Source organism: Colossoma macropomum, unplaced genomic scaffold (genome assembly GCF_904425465.1).
Source record: "Colossoma macropomum unplaced genomic scaffold, Colossoma_macropomum, whole genome shotgun sequence".
Lineage (NCBI taxonomy): Eukaryota > Metazoa > Chordata > Actinopteri > Characiformes > Serrasalmidae > Colossoma > Colossoma macropomum.
The window spans coordinates 29,158,350-29,181,590 of record NW_023494789.1 but is presented as its reverse complement, the minus strand read 5'-3'; the positions used below and the strand labels follow the sequence as shown (position 1 = coordinate 29,181,590).

At 37.7% G+C, this 23,241-nt stretch overlaps 2 protein-coding genes across 2 annotated transcripts; one reads left to right on the top strand and one right to left on the bottom strand.

Annotated features, from left to right (window-relative positions):
* Nucleotides 1-33: 33 nt before the first annotated feature.
* On the bottom strand, nucleotides 34-7,235 carry tac3b (tachykinin precursor 3b). Its single transcript, XM_036570790.1, has 6 exons — nucleotides 6,830-7,235; nucleotides 2,990-3,083; nucleotides 2,801-2,827; nucleotides 2,651-2,704; nucleotides 2,328-2,388; nucleotides 34-697 (listed from the first exon to the last, which is right to left on the bottom strand). Exons 1-6 carry the CDS (start codon nucleotides 6,926-6,928, stop codon nucleotides 679-681), a joined length of 354 nt encoding a protein of 117 aa, XP_036426683.1. The 5' UTR covers nucleotides 6,929-7,235; the 3' UTR covers nucleotides 34-678.
* An 11,280-nt stretch (nucleotides 7,236-18,515) lies between these two features.
* Nucleotides 18,516-23,241, top strand: apof (apolipoprotein F). The gene is given in 3 exon segments (XM_036570786.1): nucleotides 18,516-18,647; nucleotides 21,238-22,460; nucleotides 22,462-23,241. Coding segments are annotated over 2 exon segments (1,305 nt in total). The 5' UTR covers nucleotides 18,516-18,647; nucleotides 21,238-21,281; the 3' UTR covers nucleotides 22,588-23,241.

Below are 23,241 nucleotides of genomic sequence, written 5' to 3'. Positions count from 1 at the left end.
TTGATTACCATGGACAGTGATTTTAAAGCGTTTCCCTGTATGTAGTAAAAGAACGGAAAAGTCAGTCATTTAAGCATTTAAAATAAAAGGCAATGGGCTGATGATTTAGCACTTGTTCACTGGCTTCTACAGTAAGTGCATTTGAAGTGTTTTTCTGTTATTTTCTGTGGTAGTTGACCATAGGCTGCAGATACAGCAGACAGAGATTAATTTGAAAAATGAAGCATTAATTTGAAGTATTCCTTTCAAATGGTTTGCTTTCATGAAGAATTTTGATAATAGCTTATAGCAGGTTGGTATTCAAGTTGGGCCAGATGACCCTGGATCTTGTATATGTGATCATGGAAACCATCTTGCCTTAAACTTGAAAATCACTACAGTAGATAGTGTAGTTAAAATGGAATACATTCATTATTTAGACAGTGTAGGTTGAGGACTTTTTACCACCATACAGATACAGAAATCCATTTCAGGAATAAACAAAAAAAAACGTCTTATCTGAAACTGCTGAATGGTCCATTGCACACCAGAAAACCTATCAGGAATTTCTCTACATTTAGTTAAATATACACAATAACATGCCACAAATAATAAATATATCAAACAGGTTAACATATGTAGCTCTCATGTCAGGTTTTCCTTGTCACGCAGATGTATTTCAAGTGATGAGTAATGGCTTCACACAGCACGTCGAAATCTGCATGAAGGACAAACGTAAGTAAAAACAACGTACAAGTATAGGATCTGCCCAAACATGAGTTCTGCAGCTACAAAGCTCTATGATTAATAATACTGATGAAGTTGAAATATCGTAACAATTTGACACAGGGTAAATACTAGGACTAAATCTAAAGCAAATGTTCCTGGAATTTGTATTGCTATTACTACTGTTACTGATTACTATTTTTACTGTTACTACTATGATTGCTACTATTACTATGACTGCTACCATTAATGACTACCACTATTACTGACTTCTGTTACTGTTACTCCTATGACTACTGTTACCACTACTGACTACCACTATTACTGACTTCTGTTACTGTTACTCCTATGACTACTGTTACCATTACTGACTACCGCTATTACTGACTTCTGTTACTGTTACTCCTATGACTACTGTTACCATTACTGACTACCGCTATTACTGACTTCTATTACTGTTACTCCTATGACTACTGTTACCATTACTGACTACCACTATTATTGACTTCTGTTACTGTTACTCCTATGACTACTGTTACCATTACTGACTACCGCTATTACTGACTTCTGTTACTGTTACTCCTATGACTACTGTTACCACTACTGACTACCACTATTATTGACTTCTGTTACTGTTACTCCTATGACTACTGTGACCATTACTGACTACCGCTATTACTGACTTCTATTACTGTTACTACTATGACTACTGTTACTATTACTGATTACCACTATTATTGATTTCTGTTACTGTTACTACTATGACTACTGCTACTATTACTATGACTGCTACTATTACTGGTCCTACTATTACTATCACTGTGACTACAACTGTTGCTGCCATGATTACTGCTACTATTACTATGACTGCTACTATTACTGGTCCTGTGACTACAACTACTATTACTGACTACTACTACTATAACTACTACTATTGCTACTGCTACTATTACTATTACTACTATGACTACTAATACCAATACTATTACTACTACTATAACTACTAATACCAATACTATTACTGCTACTGCTATTACTAAAACTACTACAATTGCTACTGCTACCATTACGGTGATTACTACTATTACTGCTTCTACTAATACCAGTACTACATTGTTAGAGATAAAGGTACTGTGCAAGTACATTTTTCATTCATCAAGGTACAAACAATGTAAATGTACCCTCAAAGGTATAACAGTGCTTTTAAAGTCTAGTTCAAGTCCAATCCAAAAGTCCGGGACAAGATGATGAGTCAATACAATTTAGAAAATATAATTTCAATGGATTACAGTACAATTAAGTTCCCTGACTAAAGGTACTGAGATGTACCCTTGAGGCTACCACCCCAGTGACAAGAGGGCTACTGCCCCAGTGACAGTTTCATACCTTTATTTCTGAGAGTGTACTACCACTGTGACTAGTACTACAGCTACTACTTCTACTACTGCTATTAATAATTTTAAATCATTTAAATTTAAATTATTTAAATCAGGGTAAATGTAACTATTACTGTCTTGGATTATAAAGGGTAATTCCAGGACCGTACTCCCATGCAAAAGACCAAGTATGATATTTCTTGGTTCTTCTTTGTGGATTCTCAAAAACTCTTAATCAACAATCACCTGAGCTTTCTGTTTTTCATGATGAAGCTGCCTCTTCTGTCTCCTCTCCATGGAGGGGTACCTGTATTAACACACAACCACAGTAAGCAATTACACAACAAAAAACAAAAACAAAAAGGTTAATGGCTCCAAATGGTCGCAGTTAACCAGACCACTAGGTGTCAGTATTTCCACTCAACCGCACTGAGCTTCAGTTGATCCATTCATTGGCAGCATTTCATCCGCAGTAATGCTTTTTCCAGTGAACAGATTTTTGTTAATCCTGCCCCATCAGTCTGTCCTGCTCTCACTTACACACGTACACACACTCTTATTCAATTCACCTGAGTCTGAGCTTCTCCGACCCAACAGTCCAACAAAGATGTCATCCATGTCCCCTACAGCAGATGTTTTAAGCATTATTCTTGCACTCTTTCAAACATCTGTTAACTGGATTAAGACTTTTCAGATATGATGAGAGAACAACCACCTACTTCTGAGCTGTGGCACAGCATCTGCACCTGTAAAATAAAGACAATCAATCAGACACCAGCAAATCAGTCTGAGTAGAATATCATTACCACAGCTGAGATGATACGTAATGGTCATTAATGTGCTAAACTATGTGGTCCAGAAATTGCAAGTTTCTATATTTATCAAAGCAATTTCCAAGCCTCTCTCACCTGTGCTCCTTCTGCCCATTAGGCCAATGAAGCTGTCATAGTCTACGTCATCATATTGTCTCTCCACACGCCCAGACAGGGAGCCAGCACTGTCCTGTGCACAACGGACACAGAGAGGTATTACAAATCTAAGCTGAGGTTCGTAATGTGCTAAAACAAAAGGATCCCTGAAAATTACCCAAGGAATACAGTGAAAGACTGATATTTCAGTTTTAGTTCAATATCAGTTAAAACCACTGTGTTACTGATTACATAGCAAAGCTGAATTTATTGTACAGAACTTTATTGGTGAACAGACATTACTAATCTAATGGCACAGAGTGCTGCTTTTGCGGGACTCATTTGCTGTAAGTATGCATAACACAGGTCATGAGTGATGAACAGTAAAAAGTCAATTGTAGAGAATCCTAAAAGTATTTATGATTTATGTACTGTAAATGTTACTTATGTATTTTAAATGTTTTCCCCAAGATCTTAAATTGTAGCCTTTACTTGAGTGTTTTTAAATGGTAATGCTTTTACTTGCAGTTCTTCTTCAAATTACAGTCCAGTTAGTTACATCTCATTGTGTGGATCCTAATCAGTTCCTATCATCATCATCATCATCATCATTACCATCATATTCTTCTTCTTCTTCATCATCATCATCACACCCTTTAACAGCTTTGCAGTTTGCAGTTATGCATGCTGATCCAAGTGATTATTAAATATATATGATAAAGAAATATAAATATAACTACTTTTACTTGTGGTTCTTCTTCAAGTTACAGTCCAGTTAGTTACGTCTCATTGTGTGGATCCTAATCAGTTCCTATCTTCATGATCATCCAAATGATTATTAAATATAAATGATAAAGAAATATGAACATAACTACCTTTAATATTTTTTTTAATTAATTGATTAAAAAATGTTTAATGTCTACTCAAACTGTTATTTTACAGATACACTATGCAAGTTTGGGGGATTTGGTGGAAATGTGTAATTGCATGCAACATGCAGAAGAACATTTGAAAGTATCAGCTATGCTTCAGCCTCTCCCTGAGCAAATGAACCTGCTGACTGCAAGCACAATAAGAGTATTCAAAGAGAACTCAGCCAAAACATGGAGAAGGACACAAGATAATTCAAAAGAATGCAAGTGACTGTTCTACTGTTGCCATCATATCTTTTTCAGTGTAATGTTGATTTTGCACTTGAGAGCTAAACATCAAACCAGACCTGCGTTCTGAGCCCGCATGCGCGACGTTAATACGTAAATACGTATGACGTGGTCAGAAAAGCCCCACGACATCCGCCCAACACCTCTGATGTTTAAATTATTACTTCAGGCTTTACTTTTCAGGCATTTCAGGCATTACTTCAGGATGACTCGCAGCCCCGCACGGAGACCATATTTTAGCATGCGTTCTTTTTCTCTCCTGAATCAGTAATGCTACTTCTTTCAACTTTAACAAAAACAATTTACAAAGTACAGCTTTAAATGAAGACAACAGTCAAAACCACCAGTAATTAATAATGTAAATAATGTAACATAAATGAATTTTTGTTTAAATTAGTTCAATTTTACTTTCACGTTTAACCTTTTTTTAACAGCTAAAACTGAGTTATCTTTGACGTCTACTCAAGATGTTTCTTTAAAAAGACAGTAACTTGACCATTTTTCAGGCTTCTTTCTGACGCTGCAAAATGTGTTTGCGATTTTTTTTTAATGAAGAATGGAAAGCCAGGCCTGATGTGTGACTAATACAATATTATCTTCAAAGATATCATGAAGGTAATGCTTTTGGCATAATTATGAGAAAAGCTGGTCTGATTAATTGTGCTGAACAAGAACAACGGAAAATGGTCTCCTGGAAATTTCAACTGCACCTTCATCATTTTAGACTTTTCTTTGTCTCAGTATTCATGTAAAGAAAGAACTTAGAAGTATGATTTCTGATTCTCTGCCTTACATAATTAAATGAAAACATCAGTCACGTTTAGATCATTAGGGTTATCAGGTTTTCAGTCAGTGGTGCCTGAAGGGACAAAAGTTAGAATAAATCCACCACACTAATCGATAAATTGATCCAATCAAGCATGCTGCTGAATATACTGCGGTAAAATGCTGATATATCATGACTAGTGCAGACCTGTTTTTGTGGTGCATCACAAAAGCCAGAGATTATATGCACTTCTGTATAACCCATTGTGTGTGTGTGTGTGTGTGTGTGTGTGTGTGCACCACTGTGACTCATTAAGATGAATTCAATGCATATTATGAACAGAATGTATATTTTTTTCTTTTTTATCCTTGCTTAGGCTATATTTTAGACATTATTGTTCAGTCCCTGTCCACTGAACTAAATCAGTAAAATAACAGATGTGTATTTGGTTTGTTGATAAACAAAACAAATGCTACATTATAACACAAAGACGTTATCTCACTTCACACATTAAGCTGATACTAATGAATGCTGCAGCTGGAGACTACGTAAGATCACTTGCACACACTGTCTCCTGCTCTTCCATCACCTTCCCTGCACCTGACACCAACATAACCAAAGCAAATGCTTTGACATTTATCACATTGAATTTTATTTGACCTGCTTTTGTACATTCATAGTGGGATTGTTTCCAAGCTGGGATGCTCACCTCACTAATAACCCTCCATTTGGGGGAAAAAAAATTAAGGTGATTCTCATCGTTTTCTAGCATCTCTTCCTGAAGATCACCCAAACTGACACAGACGGAGATAATACTGTCTGCACTGATACAATGTTACACTATGAGATTTACAGCTGCTTCTCCAGATATGGATTAAATCTAAATATGGACAAATTTCTGTTAACAGTGTATAAAATAAACTCTGAATCAACACCTACTTAATAAAGGTGCTGATTTTTAATAGAGCTGAGGGCAAATTGCAGGTTATAAGATGATGCACATAAATGAGTCCAGGAAATTTGCACTCATATGATGTGGGTCAGTTTCCCAGACAGGAATGAAGGATACACTCAGCAGAAGAATAGATGGATGGATGGATGGATGGATGGATAGATAGATAGATAGATAGATAGATAGATAGATAGATAGATAGGTTCTTCTATATTTGGTATTATTCAGTACAAGTTTTTACCTTCAAAGATACAACAACGGTCTTATGTCCAGCTGTGTAAGCATTCCCAGGGAAATGCTATATAGTCCAGACCTAGACTTAATCCCTGTCCAGGAAACTGACCCTACATGTCCTAAAGAGCTCCATCATTCCAAAGAACGCAGTTCCACTGCTATATGCTCTGGGTACATTTTAAAACAGCTGACTTCACTAATAAGGAGGGCTGTCTGGACACATTTTGCCATATAGTATATATTTTAACTGAAAAGTAGCAGTGAGTTCTGCACATTTATGTATATTGTTTATTGCATATTTATGCCTTTTAGGTCTCATATGGACCGAATGGTATTGTTTTACTTAGTGTTTTACTAAGTAAAAGTTACAAAATGTGGCATTAGTCAAATAAGATTAGACTAAATAAGCCTATTGAATCTACATTTCGACTGAAGTAAGTACTTTTTACTAAACAGCCAAGAAGGAACATTTTACTAAATTGAACTGACACATTAAATCTAAATACATAGTCGAAATAACGAGATATTAAGTAGAATTACATAACAAGGTAGTAAGTGGACATTCTAAGCACTTTAAAGGACGTTGTTTTTATTTGTTTGTTGTTGCTTTTTCAGGTTCAGCGTGTCTGTAAATTTGTCCATATTTTTCTTTTAGTCTTGATTTACGCCTAACTTTAGTCTGGCAAAGCCTGTCCCTAATGTAGTCTACTTCGCCAATGGTCGCCTACCTGCAGGGAGAAGTAGCCCAGCGCAGATCTCGAGCTCCCAGGACGAGACAGCACGAGCAGCAGCAGCCACGGCACCGCGAGACACCAGCCTGCAGCCATCCTCGCGCTCTCCTCAGCTCCACGTGCGTCCCTCCTCGGTGCGTCTCACAAACGAGTGATCAGAAAACAGCTGTTCACTTTTTCATTTAAAACTGAACTACAAGACAAATGAGCTCACCGCCGAGAAAACCCTCTTCTGGATGATCTGAAAATATGCAAAAGTTAACAGATCAGACTGAGGCTTAAACCTGTGGACAGAAGCGACCAGTGGACAGCAACAGGTCACACAGCTGATCAAACATTTGGTTATTTTCCCTTAATAATTCTGCTAAAGTGGGCGGACACCCAGGCTACTGTTACACATGAGTATTTCTCACTGTTGGTGCAGCTGAGTTAAAGCGCGCGCTCCACTTATTTGTGGAATCTGCTTGCGTCACTTTGGGCGGAGCAAGTGATTTTCTTTTCTACTCGTACCTAGACAAGCCCCGCCCACTGCGATAAGATTCGCGAGGAGTTCATACGGCCAGCGAAATGTGGGAATATCGACTAAGGACCGATTACAGGTCTAATAGAAAGAGGAATTCATTAGTTTTACGTCGATATAAGCTGAACAGTAAGCACTCTGTTCACTGCCAGCAAAACTTTCCACAGGAGGGCGGGGTTTGCCTGGATACAGGTGGGAAAAATGTCGCTTTGGGCAAAGTGGAATGACGCACCGTTGTCTTTAATTCTCTGCCCAAAGATGACAGAAATGCCCCCAAGATTAACACTGGGGTTAGACTTACCAACTATGTTACTGCAGCCAAATATTGGGAACTTACCAGATAAGTTACCAGTATTTGGCTACATTAATATAGTCAGTGGAAATACGTAAGAGAGAGAGAGAGAGAGAGAGAGAGAGAGATTAAGAGAGAGAGAGAGAGAGTAAAAAAAAATACTTTGTGTAAGTGAGGAAAACAACACTTATCTGTCAGTCGTGGGATGCTGTGTGTGTGTGTGTGTGTGTGTGTGTGTGTGTTCTATGACTCAGTGACATTGTCCGTTAAGCTTCATGCACCACTTTACTGACAGTACGCCACATAACAGAAACAGAGACTTTTGAAGTGTTTATATAAAAACCTTTTCTCACTTTGTTGAAATATATATAAATACATAAAAAAATTCTAAGCTGCAAAACAGCCCATTTTGAATTCTTTGTTTTTGTGATGTCACAAAATCCATTTACAAACATCCCCCTATTCAGCCTTCAGTAGTTCAGCTGCACAAAAAGTTCACAAGAAGTTTTAAAGAAGTGTTTTAGATTGGGCTGTCTTTTTGAATGTCCATACAGGACAACCAACCCCATATACTTAACAGTTGGCAAGGTGTTCTTTTCATCAGATGCTCCTTTTTCATCCAAACATACCTATGGTGATTGGGGCTGTTTTTACTCCAGCAGTCCACAGCACTCGTTTCCAAAATGCCTCTGGCTTATGTATATGTTGTTCTGCATACTTTATACGTTGACTTTTGTGAAGAAGTTGCATGTAAGGTTTCCTTGTGATGACTCTTCCATGAAGATCATGTTTGTACCAGCAAGCAACACAGCAGAACGGTGTCACGACCAATCAATCAATCTTTTTCTGTCATATGGTGTTATCTTTCGCCTTTCTGGATAGCATACGGGCAGTTCTATCTAAGAGTGTTTTCCAGATCTTGCCTTGACCTCCACAGTTTCCCATAACTGCCTTTTCTTGATGACATTACAGACAGTGGAAACTGTGAACTGGAAATGCTTTAATATCTTTTTTACAGCCTTCCCCTGCTTTGAATCAATTAGCTTCATCATCAGATCCTCAATTCTGGTTGTTGAGTGTTAGAACACGATTAGAAGAGTCAGATGATGTATTACACTCTGGAATAAGCTCTGACTGATAATTCCTAATTAGAATTCCTGACTTGCCTAACCAGTCTTAATGGGTCACTAAAGGCCTAATGAGTTAAAGACGTTTTGAAACCTTACAACTTAAAGAGTCCAAACTTTTGCACATGCCACCATTACTATTTTATTTTTTCTGTTTTTTAGTTAATCAAATACAAGGTAACTTTAACATGGGCATTAACATGAGCAGAAACATTACTATTGTTATTTTAAAAATAGTTTGATGCAGAGAATGTGTTTAATTCCTTTCACTTAAAACATCAATCAAATCTGTATTTTGCATGGGGTGCCCAAACATTTGCATATAACCAAATCCATCTTAATGGCACAGTTAACAAAAACAGCCTGTTTAATTCTAAGGGAAGAGGTTGGAACATGGTCATGTAAAAATGAATTTGGACAAATGAACATTGTGAATACAAGAAAAATGTTGGATAAGGGCCCTATAAACTGAAAAAAGGGAATGGTAGTGGTATATTTCCAATAGCTATACAGACCTAACTTGTTGCTTCTGTACAGTCTTTATACAGTGTATTAGTTGTATTTTTCCATGTGCTCTAAAGGCCATTCACTGAAACCTGTAATCCACACAATGAAGAAGGAAGATTAAAAGTAGGAGGAAATATGGCATCCAAAAATACAGTGTCATTTAGTAACACAAAGATGTGATGTTAATGGCCCCTTTCCCTTGTTGGAAACCTCATATTATCTTGGTCTCTCACTTATCGTGGTGTTACATGCAGCTTGACTGAATTTGGCTTCTTTTCCCAACAGATAATGAGCACTGATGTCTGCAAGATTAATAAATGGTATTGTGCTTGGAGACTCTAAGCATATTAGTCCTTGATTAGGCGTGTTCTTTAATTGGTGCAGGTGTCTCTGGAAGTGCTGCTTTCCAGCAGTGAGGAAAAATCTGTGTAATTTAATGTAACCTCACACATCCACACTCTGTGCACACCGTGTCCTGACTGAAGTATTTCATTTTCAGGAGGAAGCTGCTTATGGAATAGGAAAGACTTTATGTTATATATTCCATATACTGTTATGGCAAATAAAGCTTACAGATCATTAGAATAGTTTGTTGGTGTTATTGATATTTAACAGGTATTATAAATAAATAACAATACTGCCAGAAAAACAGCTCTTGACACAGCTGCGTAATTACCATGTCAGCACTGCTGAGACACACTGTGTAATTCTCTAGGACGTTGTTCCTGAGTTTGTGAGAGAGTTTGCTTTGTATGTGTGTGTGTGTGTGTGTGTGTGTGTGTGTGTGTGTTAACGGACATGAGGCATAAAGACAGGATGGAAATACTCCCACATTCATAAGATAGATGACTTCTTTCAGTGGTGATGGTACATACAGTACCATCTATCACTCTCACACTCTCACAAATACCCAGAGACGCAGACGTTCTCTCTTTCCCTCTCTGTTTCTCTCTCTCTTTGTGAACTCAATCTGCCACCTCTGCTAAAAGTCATCCAGTGACAGAACTAACACTTCGCTAATAGAGCCTGTGCATAACAATCTACTCACATTTCCAACCCTAACCACCGCCTTCTGTCCTCACACTAACACAAACTTAGCTTTGGATTATGGAAGTATATAAGATTTCTAACAGGATTTGAGCATTTTCTATGAGCAGCTAGAGTATACGATTTAAAAAAGTATTTAAGCCTTTCCTATATGAGCAGGTACTGTATAAGATATCTAATAGGGTTTGGGCATTTTCTATATGAGCAGGTACTGTATAAGATATCTAATAGGGTTTGAGCATTTTCTATATGAGCAGGTACTGTATAAGATATCTAATAGGGTTTGGGCATTTTCTATATGAGGGGGTACTGTATAAGATATCTAATGGGATCTGAGCATTTTCTGTATGACCAGGTACTGTAAACAGGATTTGAGCATACACATTTATACTGTACTGATTAACAAGAATCATCAAATTAAGTTCTTTTAGAAAAGCTCTTGTGTGATACAGAACTGTTTCTTGTAGAATTGCTGCTCTTGCAGCTGGTGCTGACCAACACTTCACTAAGACATGTTGTCATGTTGTTTTTTCTTTAATTTGTCACGTCTGTGTGTAGCCTGGCTTATATTAGCAAGTCCCTTGAATATTTCACACCTGGTCACTCTGTCCTTCCTGACCAGTAATTGAACACATTCATAAAAGTGCAACCTGAGGGAAATCCAGCCCCCCAAGTATAACATGACACATTGATTGATTTATGATTGATGCTGGTCTGTGCTCATTCACTGACAGAAAGGGTCTGAGGTGAGGATGCGCTACACCCGAGGCAGCAGATAAAGGAAAGCATTTTATCAACAACCTGTCAGCAATAAGTGTGTACGTGTCATGAGTCACCAATGTCAGTACATGTTTGTGAGTAATCTGTATGACATAGTTTGGTCTGGATGTTATTGAGGAATTGATCAGTTCTTTCCAGAACAAATAGATTTTTCTGGAATATAAAAAAGTCTTGCTTCAGCCCAAGCTCTGGTGAAGTAGTTAGTCCTTAGAAGTTGAGAAGTATTACTTTTGTTACTGTGATTACTTATGTATTCAACAGATTGATATTTGGATATTGAACATCCATTTTTGACGTTTTTCAGTTTTTGACATAATTTGAAAATGCCTGTTGTCCTTTATATTTATATAAGCAAATTTCACGATAAATGGACCAAAAGAAACAGCCCAAAATGACTTGGGAAAAAAGTCTGGTTCCATTGACTTACATTAAAAGTAAAGCAGGTTTTCTGATTCTACTGTAAAGTTATCATTTCAGAGATGTGAGGTTTGGTTCTAACAGCAGAGATGTATTTAATACACAATTAATTACATTTACCTTTAGTTTTACAATCTTTATTAACATCTTCTACTCAATGACAAAATTGTGGCAAAAAAGTAAACCATCTATTTATTTCTGAATTAAATTCAAATATCTCATTTTCTGCTTATGAACACAAATGTACTGATTGACAATTTAGAACCTGCACTTTCGACAATCTCAAAGAGCTATGAGGCAGTAACAATTATCCAATCAAATTACAACATGATTTTGTTATCACTAACCAGTTCAGTTCAGACCATAAATGTCAAAACTCGAGAAAAATTCCACCTCCACAATAATGCTACTATCCTCCAACACCCTCAAGGGATTCTAGTACTACGTTAGCACTAGGCTTACAGCAATTCACATGAACATTTTTTGGCAATTCTAGATTAAACTTGGATATTTGGAGCTTGTAAAAGACATTCCATGTCTTATTTAAAGCTTGAATGAGGAATATTAACATATATTTTTTCCTGCAACGGTTTTACAGTGAGTCCTACAGTGAAGAGCCCTGGCATAGAACTGGTGGTCTTTTTCCATTTCTAACATCTGACTGAAACACTTTGGTTAGGCTACCAATTGAGTTCACAGTCAGTGATTTATCTATGACTTCCAGATGACCTACAGCGATATTTCCTCACAAAATTACTTCCATTCATTGGAAATCAAAATGTGATAAAATTATCTAAAAATTACAGACATGTATTTTTTCAGTCCACAGAAATCATTGGGCCCTGAGGTTTTACATCTGACTCCGGGCTTCTTCTATTTGATGTCAAGGGGATGAAACTAATTTACAAAACAATGTTATGATTGGAGGAAGTGTAGCTTTAGAGTGGTGCCCTCATAGGAGAGTACACAGTTACTGAAATGACCAACACACATTCACACACACCACCAGGTACTCATTATCAGCTGTGATCTGTCCTTTTCTCTTGGGTGTTTTTCACTGTAATGGATTGCTCTGTGTGTGTGTGTGTGTTCTCACATATGCGCCAGCCTGAGTGCCACTGTGTTTTGGGCCTGTGTGTGTGTGAATGAGTTTATCACACTTTGCAGTGTTTCTCTTAGCACCCTTAACCCAACCCCACCAACCCTGTTTTTGGAACCTTCTCATAGCAATCAGAGCTGTTTTGTCTTTACAAAGAATAAAAGTAGCGTGTTTAGAAGAAAGTTCCTCTTGTGCTCTCATTATGTTAGCATTTACTGTTTTTAAGGTCACGACTGAGTGATAAAGGACTAAGAGAGATGTATGTGTTTGGACATAATGGTCACAAGTAATGGATTGTGTTTTGTTCAATGCGCTGGAGGTCATGTCACCGAAAGATTTGATTATAAAGGGCAGTCTCACCATGCATCACTGACTGTATGATCAGAGGTTCCACAGTGCTGATATTCATATGCCAATTTCACTGTAAATTTCTAAATGTGTTTATAATAATAATAATAATAATAATAATAATAGCTAACAATGTCAGCTGACTAATGCTGGTTAATTTAGTGTGTTTACAATGTAGTTTTACTATATTTGAATTTCATTTCAAAATGCTGTCTGTAACAAGTTTGAAAATAACAAGTTTTTTTTTTAAATGACACCTGACATCTAATAGAAAGCACATTTTTATTTCTCTAATAAAGGTGGTGTTCATAATAACACAACACTGATATTTCTTGTATGTGTAAAGCCTGATCCCAACAATGCATCCCATAGAAAAAAAAGATTGAAAGTGGTCTATAATGTGCTTTGGATCAAAACTCTTCATTTATAGGCACCTCTGTTTGTGTTCCTGAAGGAACACAAGATTCTAAGAGATCAATCTAGGTTTACACTGCATTGTCCTGAACGTCCTCATCTCCAACCACTGAGACTTATTATTCTTTCTATTTGACATGTCTGCCTTTGGGGTTTGTTCTACGCTATCATGCAAACACTAGAGGAATAGATTTGTCCTATGTGGTAATAATGATTAACGTTAACTGAATTAGTTGAAAATATCTAACTACAAGTGATTTATTTACAATCACAGAGATTGTGTGACACTTGACATTTCAATATCCTTTGACTAGTTTTCTCTTATAGGGAAAAAAATTCATGGTGAAATTCTTATCGCCCATTTACAGTTCCAGATCGCCCTCTAATGGCTACCCTTACTTGCTAAACATTACACTCAACATGGTCTCTGGATACTTTTGGACATATGGTGTATCTTGTACTTCTTACTACTTCTATGAGCTACACCTACCTTATATGTCTACTGTACAGATGTACGAATACACACTGTTCTTGGGTATTTCATCAGCTGCCCTCTATTAGTTTTATAACTGGTCAGTTTCTGAGCAGACAACAATTGTTAATCAGATGTTAATTGCAGTGACATAGACATGGTAGTGTGTGTAGTGCTGGTATGAGTGCATCAAGCACAGAATTGACTGGGGCTCTTACAGACATCAATGTCACTTCAACAATATATGCCCAAATATGTCCAGGTGTGTTTTTTTGAAATTAGTGAATTCAGCTACTTTAAATAATCCATTGCTGACAAAGGTTTTCAATTTCACCCACATAGGACAGGATGCTTTGGAGCAGTCACACATGAGCCTAAGTTCTCCATGCCCAACTGTCAAGCTTCGACTGGAGTAGTATAAAGCCCCACCAACCTTCAGCTGTGGAGCAGTGGAACTGTGTTCTCTGGACCGATGGAGCTCCATCCCATACCACTGGGATGAGCTGGAGTGCAGTTTGTGATCCAGAACTAATCATCCAACATCAGTACCTGACCTCACTAATGCTCCTGTGGCCAAATGCAATCAAATCCTCACAGCAATATTCCAACATCTAGTGTAAATCTTTTCCAGAAGAGTAGAGGCTGTTAGTGCAACAAAGGAGGACAAACTCCCTATTAAAACCCCTCAAATAAAATTTTGAGTGAGTATGTGTCTATAAACTTTGTCATAATATATGGTCTGCCAGTAAAAAAAATCCAAGTAAGAGTGCTCAGTGATCAGAAAGTGACCACTGATTGACCAGAAAATGAATAACACCAACATGGCATGGCAATAGACTGAACACAAAGTAGATGTTTCTAATAAAATGTCCCTTGAGTTTACACAGTGAACAGAAACAAGTATTCAGATATGCATTTTAAGTATGTTAAATAACAAAAAAAGGTTATTTAATATACGTCCAGTGCATATCTGAAAATCACCAAGTCTCTCAATTTTTTTCAAATTTATTTTGAAATGACATTCAATTTTAAATTTTCTACATCGTTTAAGCACACCAGCTGCCCTTTATTTTGTGTGAAAGTAATCAAATCTTAGATTTTATTTAGTTATAAAACCTCTTTACATTAAGTTACATAACAAGTAAAGAATGTTTTCATCCTCTCCTGTAAAGTTGCCATTTTAGAGATACTTGTTTTCCTTTGGACAGCGATGATACATCCACTTCACACATATGTCTTTTGATTTTGTATTTCAACATAGTATGTATTCTTAAGCATAAACAAAGAAATGTTGAAAAAAATTGATGGGGAAAAAGTATTCGGAAACCACTATGAATAACATTCCTATTTTATTGCAAAGTCACGGTTGGCAATTACAGCTTTGAGACATATAGAGTAAGAAGTATTTAGCTTTTTGCACCATTGTGGTCTGATCTTGGCCCATTACTCTTGGCAAGCTGTTCTGAATTCTCCAAGGTTACAAGGGTCCCTCTAAAAAATCCTCAATACATTTTCAATGGGATTCAAGTAAAAAATCAGCTAAAGCATGAGAGAACCTTCATTATTTATAATTCATATTTTAGAAGCCAAGTTGAGTTAGGTTGGCTGTATGTTTGGGGCTGTTGTCTAGTTGAAACGTCCATCTTCTCCCCAGATGCAGTTTCTTGGCTGATGAGACTAAATTGTCCTCTGAAATCTCCCGCACGTCTTCTTCAACAACGTATACCACCGCAGAGTTTGCAGAAAATCAGCCCAATATCATCTTCCCAAATGCTCCCACCTCTGTACTTTACTGTGGGTGTTCTCAGGATCAAACATGCAGCCAGTGGTGGACTCTATGGCTATTTGAAGGGCAGGGGAACAAACATAAAGGGCACCTACTGCATAACATGGGCCCCACCAGTGTGCAAAAAGCTATGATGGATCATGTATGAAAATAGTCTTTATCCTTGATCAAATTTAACAATGATGATCCAAAACTATAACCACACCTCTATGATAAAAACACACAGGGAACTATAAACATTTGAAGTGTTTATTTTACAAACACTTACAAAGTAAAACACTGAGGGAACTATTAACAGTTATTTCATTCTAGAGGGGGTGTGACTAAAACTGAAAAGTTAATGGATAGAACAGATGGAAATTTTTAACAACGGAAATGAGTATCTACCGCTAGAATGTCATCATACCTAAAGTGCACACTACAGGGGAGACTTTAGGATTCTGCATCTCATTTTCTTCACTGTGATTTTTTGCATTCCAACTCAAGGGCACTTCATCATGTCTTCTCACTTGTAAAGGCATCTAAGAGGGTACTTCATGCTGTTTTTTGATCAGAAAGGCTCCTATAGGGAATGTCAAGTTTATCCCATTGTGAGGGCACCTATACAGCACCACATCACATTTTCTCCACTGTAGCGGCACTTCTCCATTAGAGGAGGACCCAAGTGGGTACTTGATCATGTTTTCTCATCTGTAGGAGTATCCTATACAGCACTGCATCCCAATTTTCTCTATTGTTAAGGCACACTTTGGGACACTGTCATGTAGAAGCGGCATAGAAAGCACTTCAAAATAGCACCATTTTCCATGGGAAAGGGATCCATAGGGAACGTCAAGTTTAGACCATTGCAAGGGCATCTTATAGGGCACTGCATCATGTGTTCTCCACTAGAAGGACACTCATTAAGACATATTCTTAAATTTTCTTGCACTACAGGGCACCTCATCATCATTTATTGCATTTGTTTAATACACCAATCACTTTTTTCATATGTGGATGGCAGCCAATAGGGCACTTCCTCTCATTTTCGCCAGTCTGGAGGGCACTTTAGCAATGCTTTTTCAACTATGGGGCACCCGGAGAGAGGGGAGGTTGGGTGGCTGCCATCCCTGCTGTCCCCAGCACGCCTGATCAGAGTACATTGATCCAAAAGATTTCTGATCACACCAGGTGCAGTTTGGACTAAAAGTTTTTTTGTTTTATGCTTATGAAAACACACTTTCTTGGTCATATTTTAAGTACAAAGTCATTGGGATATGTCTGCAAATACATAAAAAGACAAAAATTAAAATGTGTTTCCTCACTCTGTCAATAACAACTAAAAACAGGAATATTTCCAGTTTCTAAGTTGGACCTTTCCCTGTGACCTGGCAGTGTTTGAGCGGCTGACCGTGAGGACATGCTTCACATTGGTGGCCATGTCTAGCAAGTGACCTTTGCTCAGGTGTTAGAAAAATCCACAAGAGAAAACCAAATGCTAAATACTAACAGACCATTTTCACTTAAATAAATAATAATAAATAAAATAAATCAATAAATAAATGAAAAAATATATAGCTTAAAAATTTAGCAAGAGTTTAAAAATAAAACCCCTTTAAAAATGCTTAGAAAAAGCAAACTCGTCTGTCAATGGGAAGAAACAAACTACTTATTAAAATTATTTGAAAACAGTACAGCTGTAACAAACGACAAGCAAAACAGAAGGTAGGATTTCTTCTCATGCATATTAGATATCTTAACTAGGTTTGAGGTTTGAGGTTAAAACTCAAACTAAATCAATCATTTTGGTGTACGTATATAGGTGCCTTTGATTACACAAAGTGAAAGATTATTTTGCATGCCGTGATTCTGAGGGTAGTTACAGAAAGCGAACTACAGAGCATAAAAAAACCCTTGCTTGTGGGCACTTGTGTGCACAGATGTGACCTTGAGTTGTGCACGTGTTCTGGGAATGGGAGATTATTTTGCATTTATTTCGTCTCTGTGGCGCTGTGAACGGCATCTGAAGAGCATATCTGTAAGAAACAGTGAGTGAGAGTTTGGATTCAGAGAGCAGCTTCATTTAAAGGGGAATTTTACTGATTTTTCAAAATTTCTACATAATTCAGTCATTGAGATGTAAAGTCATTCAGAGTGGTTTGACGTGATGTATTTCATCATAGAGAAACTTACTGACTCAGATTTCTTTACAGTGGTGGTGGTCACAATGACTTCAGCACAAATATAGCCATTTTATTTACTGTCCAAAACTACAAGTGAACCTACACATCTTTTGAGTTTTATATATTATGTTGATAATGGTGAAATAGTGGTAAATTAAGGGGGAACCTCTCTACCATGATCAAAAAAATGTCTCAGGCATCAGACAGTATACTGGTAAATATTTTGTGTTATATGTTTCTGTGAGGCCACTTTTAGAGGCAGTAAACGCTACAAACGTCTACTTCCTCTCATCACCACTCTTAACAATTCTGACTGTAAGTTTCTCTAGTCTGGGGCATTTCACATCAAACCACTCTGAGTTTATTTACATCTTAATGATTTAATTTTGCAGAAATGTTGAGAAATCTGTGTAATTTCTCTTTAAAGCTAATAGTTAAGTTTTCTGTACTGACATTTAACTGATAACACACAAATCTCTCTCTCAAGCACACACATGCCGTACACATGCATACATGTGCATGCACACACACAACCCTCTCAGGCATGTAGGAAGAGTGCTGTAAAATATCTGGGTCAGAAACAAAGGATACCCATCCCCTATGGTCCAAGAGAGAGGAGGAAAAGAGAAGAAGAGTGAGGGAGAAGAGAGGAAGAGAGGGGACACGGGGATAAACAAACAATACGCCTTTAGAAAACATGGACCCTCTCCACGTGAGCCAATATTCCCCAGTGAGAAACGAGGCCAAATCCAGAGAGAGAGAGAGAGGGAGAGAGAGTGAGAGAGAGAGAGAGAGAGAGAGAGAAAGAGAGACTGTCACACACTGTCGGACAGAGAGGAATAAGGTAAGAACACAAACTGTTTTTATTCTTAGAAGAATCAGAAAATTCAACATTTTAAAGTGTTCACATGCAGGATTATAATTTTATTGATTTTGTTAATGTGCAGAATTTAACACAGAAAAAAAAATCTAAATGTGTTCTCTGTAGAGGATGTATGTTTATTTTCACTTAGAAAGTCAACAGAAGTCATTTGACAGGGCGTGTGTAAAATTGTTTTAAATAATAAATAATAAAAAAATTTAAAATAATATACAAGTTATAAATAATATACAAACATTTTTTACATGTATAAAAATATCCTACCATGACAGCAGCACCATAAATTCAAATAATTAGTAGGAAATTTTAGTTGCATCCAGAATGATGAATAGAACTGTACCCCAAACTATTTGAAATACATCTGGAGATAATACATCTAAAAATATTGTTTCTTGTCTGGTTTATAGTATTAAATCTATATTGTATACAATAATATTAAATAAACTAAGAAAAACTATGAACTATGAACATTTAAGTTCTAGCACAACTGCATCAGATGGAAACTTTTACACTTAAACACTGTTGATTCATTTTATGCAGAAAATAAACTGTTTTTAATAATTGTTGGGTCTGATTATGAAAGAAATCACATACACAAATTAATTATCACACTAAAAGTCAACAGTAGAAACGCTTCAATGGAATTTGGCGTCTGAAACATTTCGAGGTAAAATGGCACAGGTGGAAATGGGAGAGACTAGCTACACTGATGCTGGCATCATGCCAGACATTGTGCCCCTGGCATAAGGACATTTCTGTATCTAGTTCACGGATATAATCAACAAAAATGTGGACAGTTTGTACCAGTTAAAGACAGATGATTAAAGACAGGGGATTCTGTGTGCAGTATGGCTGAATTTGTAAGGTTGAAGGGCTGCAAATTGCATTCCATACTATGCTTGTTGCATCACTATTAAACATTTCCATTGGAGTCCCCATTGAGTATCCCAACAAATCACAGCTGTTCACACAGTCTGATGAATTTGTGTGTGTGTGGCCTCCCACCCACACGTACACATGGGTTCTATTTGCACATAGCCCCTGCAGAGTCCAGCTGTATATATTTCTATAATGTTTAACTTCTTCAGAGGGGAATAGTCACGCATCTTCACTGTCATATCAAAAGACTAATAACATAATTTATTTGTTAATTTATTTATTATTGATTTTACAGCATTTGAAAAGTCCAGCTGCCCTTTACATTGTGAAAACAAACTCAGTGTCACTGCCGAGCTGAGATTGGTCCACCAACCAAACACATTCAGCCAATAGCATCCTGTGGCCAGACAGGAAGACTGGAGGATGGCCTTGGGCTGATAATTGATTTTATCAAATAAAAGGGCAACTATGCCAATTTTCTTTCTTTTGTTCTTTTACACATGCCACACATTTCCCAGTCACTTTTATTTAAACATTCCCTGTGTTCAATCATTCTAGTCTACGGCTAGTTCAAAAATATATACAATGGAAAAGGTTGCACTTAATTATAGGCTATACAAACAGAATACTCTCAGCGAATTAATGTACATACTCTGAACGCTACTTGAAATTATTAAAACGTAGATTTTCCTTCTGGCAAAGAACGCTTAAGAATATGCAAATAAAACAAACAAAATCTAGTAAATGAGAACCCTTTCCGTGATTTGCATAACTAAATAGTTCTTCTTTAGATTGATGGAGAATGTGCTGTAGATGGTTCTATTTACAGCCTTATTAAAAAGGGTTCTATAAAGCACCAAAAAGGGTTCTTTTCTCTCTTGTTATGATGTCAAGCTTGTAACAGCAGAAGAACCCTTTTTGGTGCTATATAGAACCCTTTTCAAAAAGGTTGTAAATAGAACCCTCTACAGCACATTCTCCATCAATCTGAAGAACCCATTCACGAGGCAAAGAACCCTTTAATGATGCAAAGAGTGCTTTGAGTGATAATGATTCTATATAGAACCATTTCTTTACTAAAGAACCATCTTTTCGAAGTGTGTACTTCATAATTGATCATTTGGATCAAGATGATGTTTATCGCAATAAATTTTGCAGAAGATAATAATTTGTCTAAATCTGATCATCATCCAAGCTTACTAGTGAATGACTACCGCAAACTATCCAGTAACAGATGAGCTATCGTCTTTAACTTTGCATCTAAGGTGGACCGAGCTCGTACCAGCACAACAGACACTAACATGCCATTTCTAAGTCAAAGTTACTGCAGTGCTAAAAATGATCCACCACTCAAATAATACCTGCTTAAAGGTTGTTCTGTAAGGGGTCCTGACCATTGATGAACAGGGTAAAAGGGGCTAACAAATTATACAAAGAAGCAGATGGACTATAATCTGTTATTATAGCACTGCAAAGTAGACCTGATGAACTGCACAATGAGCACAGACACAAAGTGTACCTAATAAAGTGGCCTTGGCAGTGAGTGTATATTAAAGTTATGGACCTTATTTTCTCCTTGTATAAAGTTATAATAAAAACCTTCACAGAATAGTTTTGTTATGACAGCAACATCATGCACAAATGCCTCCTCACCAATCCCTCTTTTTTCTCGTAGAATTCTTCCTTTTGTTTGGTTCTGCCCATTTTGTGCATATCACCATGGTGACACAGAGCTCCAAACTCAAGTGGTTGCTTCTGATCTACTTCCTGCTGTCTGACATGGTTCATGCCAGAGCTCCGCCCCCTCCTAGCATCAAGAACAGCCTTGGGCCAATCATCTCCACTGCCAGCATGTCTCCATTCTCTTCACCTTTGCCACAGATGGCCATAAACCAGGAAACAGAGTGGAAACAGCAAGGGAAGGCCAGAACTGAAGATAAAGTGAGTGCAGAGGATGAAGGAAGGTTTGACTCTGCCCATAAACTTATCTACACCCTCACAGCTTCTCTACAGGGTCAGGTCCCTTTCCATGGAAATGTGAGCTGTGCAGATCTGGCCGCTGGCCCCTGGAGTGGTGAAGGCTTTTCACGGGAGTTGCTGGGCCTGGTGATGGTGCCTGTTTTGTTGTCTGTGGGATGTCCACAAGAAGCCGAGTCACTAGTCAAGAACCTCTATATACTACTTGGACCAAAAGATACACAAGAGCTCCTAGAGGATATTGTGGTTCTGATAAGGCAGAGCAGAAAAACCTCTCTCCACACTTTCTCCTCCAGTCCTCCTAGGCTGAACGGTTACTCACAGCACCACCTACAGGCAGTGATGTTTAACATCCAACAGCTAGCAGAAGCAGGGGAGAATATGGATGGGCCTTCTGGTAAAGCCAGTCCTAGGCAAAATAAAAAATGCCAGGGCTGGGTGAAGATAAAGGGCACTCAGTTATTGGGGAAAACAGTTGATCATGGTGGGCATCTCCACCTACGTGAAGCCAAGCAGGTCTGTGAAAGCCTAGGAATCAACTGTGCAGGTGTGACCAAAGAAATCGACTCCAACACCAAGCTGTACCGTGTCATTTTCAGGCCTGGCAGCCGGGTAGTGCCGTTGGCTTCCCCTAACCAATCAGAGAGCTGGATTCAGAGGTGCAGAGAGGGGCCTGTGCGCAGGCGCAGACATGAAGTTCCTCAGCAAAGTTGTAAAAATGAGAAAGAGGAGCGTGTGTACAATGTAGTGGAGTGGATCCCAGGAGTGTCAACACTTTATAACCTCGGCACAGCTGTTTACTATGCGTCCGTTAACTGCTCCAACACAGCAAAAGAGAGAGCCATCCTCAGCGCCGTGGATCTGGGCACTGACGCCCTTATGGCTGTTACTGGAGGGACTGCAGGTGTGGCTGGATATGCTCTTGGGGGCAGGCCTTAAGACTGGTGTCAAGGCAGGAATTAAATACTTGCTAAACAACATGAGTCAGGAAGGAGATCTGCTAATGAACCAAGACAGCTGGGAGGATGGAACGATCACCATTCAATAAAAATGAAAAAATGAGGAGCTGATGATGGAAACTTATGACTAATACCAGGAAGTAAATGAAACATATTTAAGAGTATTGCTCTCTCCACATGTCTGCTGTTGTGCAAGTTAAAGGATTTTGTTACACAATTAGTCACATGGCTTGTCACAGCATAGCGTCATATGGGGGTGCAACCTGATCTCAGATTTGATATGGAGTTTACATTTGTTCAGTTCAGTTCACAAAAAATTAGACACAAATCTGGTTGGAGTTTTAAAGCAGTTAAAACAGCTAAAAGAAGAAAAGCAAAGAAAAGAGTGAGGACAAAAATGAGTTAAAGCCCTAATGGCTGGACAGACATGGATGAGTATGTAAACAGAGCATTTTGCCCAAAAATATTTGCCATCTTTAACTATCTACAAAGAAAAGCATAAATCATGCATTCACAGACAATTGATCAGAAACTCACTGATCAACAACGTTTTCAGTTACATAAAGGATAAAGTAGCCTAAAATGTGGCTTAAATGTAACGAATGCAATGTCCTAAGTATTTGTGCAACATATACCTTACATTAACTAATCTTACATAAGTAAGCTATGTGTATAGGCTTATTCAGTGGGTGTTCTTTTTCTTTGTAAATGTTCAATATTTACAATAAATAACTACTACATTT

What these genes read in the sequence shown, in the direction of transcription:
- tac3b (XM_036570790.1), bottom strand. Translation starts at nt 6,928, where the DNA reads ATGGCTGCAGGCTGGTGTCTCGCGGTGCCGTGGCTGCTGCTGCTCGTG. An exon ending in TGCTGTGCCACAGCTCAGAA is followed by an intron (nt 2,705 to 2,800) that starts GTAGGTGGTTGT and finishes CATCTGCTGTAG; the next exon opens with GGGACATGGATGACATCTTT. An exon ending in TCGGAGAAGCTCAGACTCAG is followed by an intron (nt 2,389 to 2,650) that starts GTGAATTGAATA and finishes GTGTTAATACAG; the next exon opens with GTACCCCTCCATGGAGAGGA.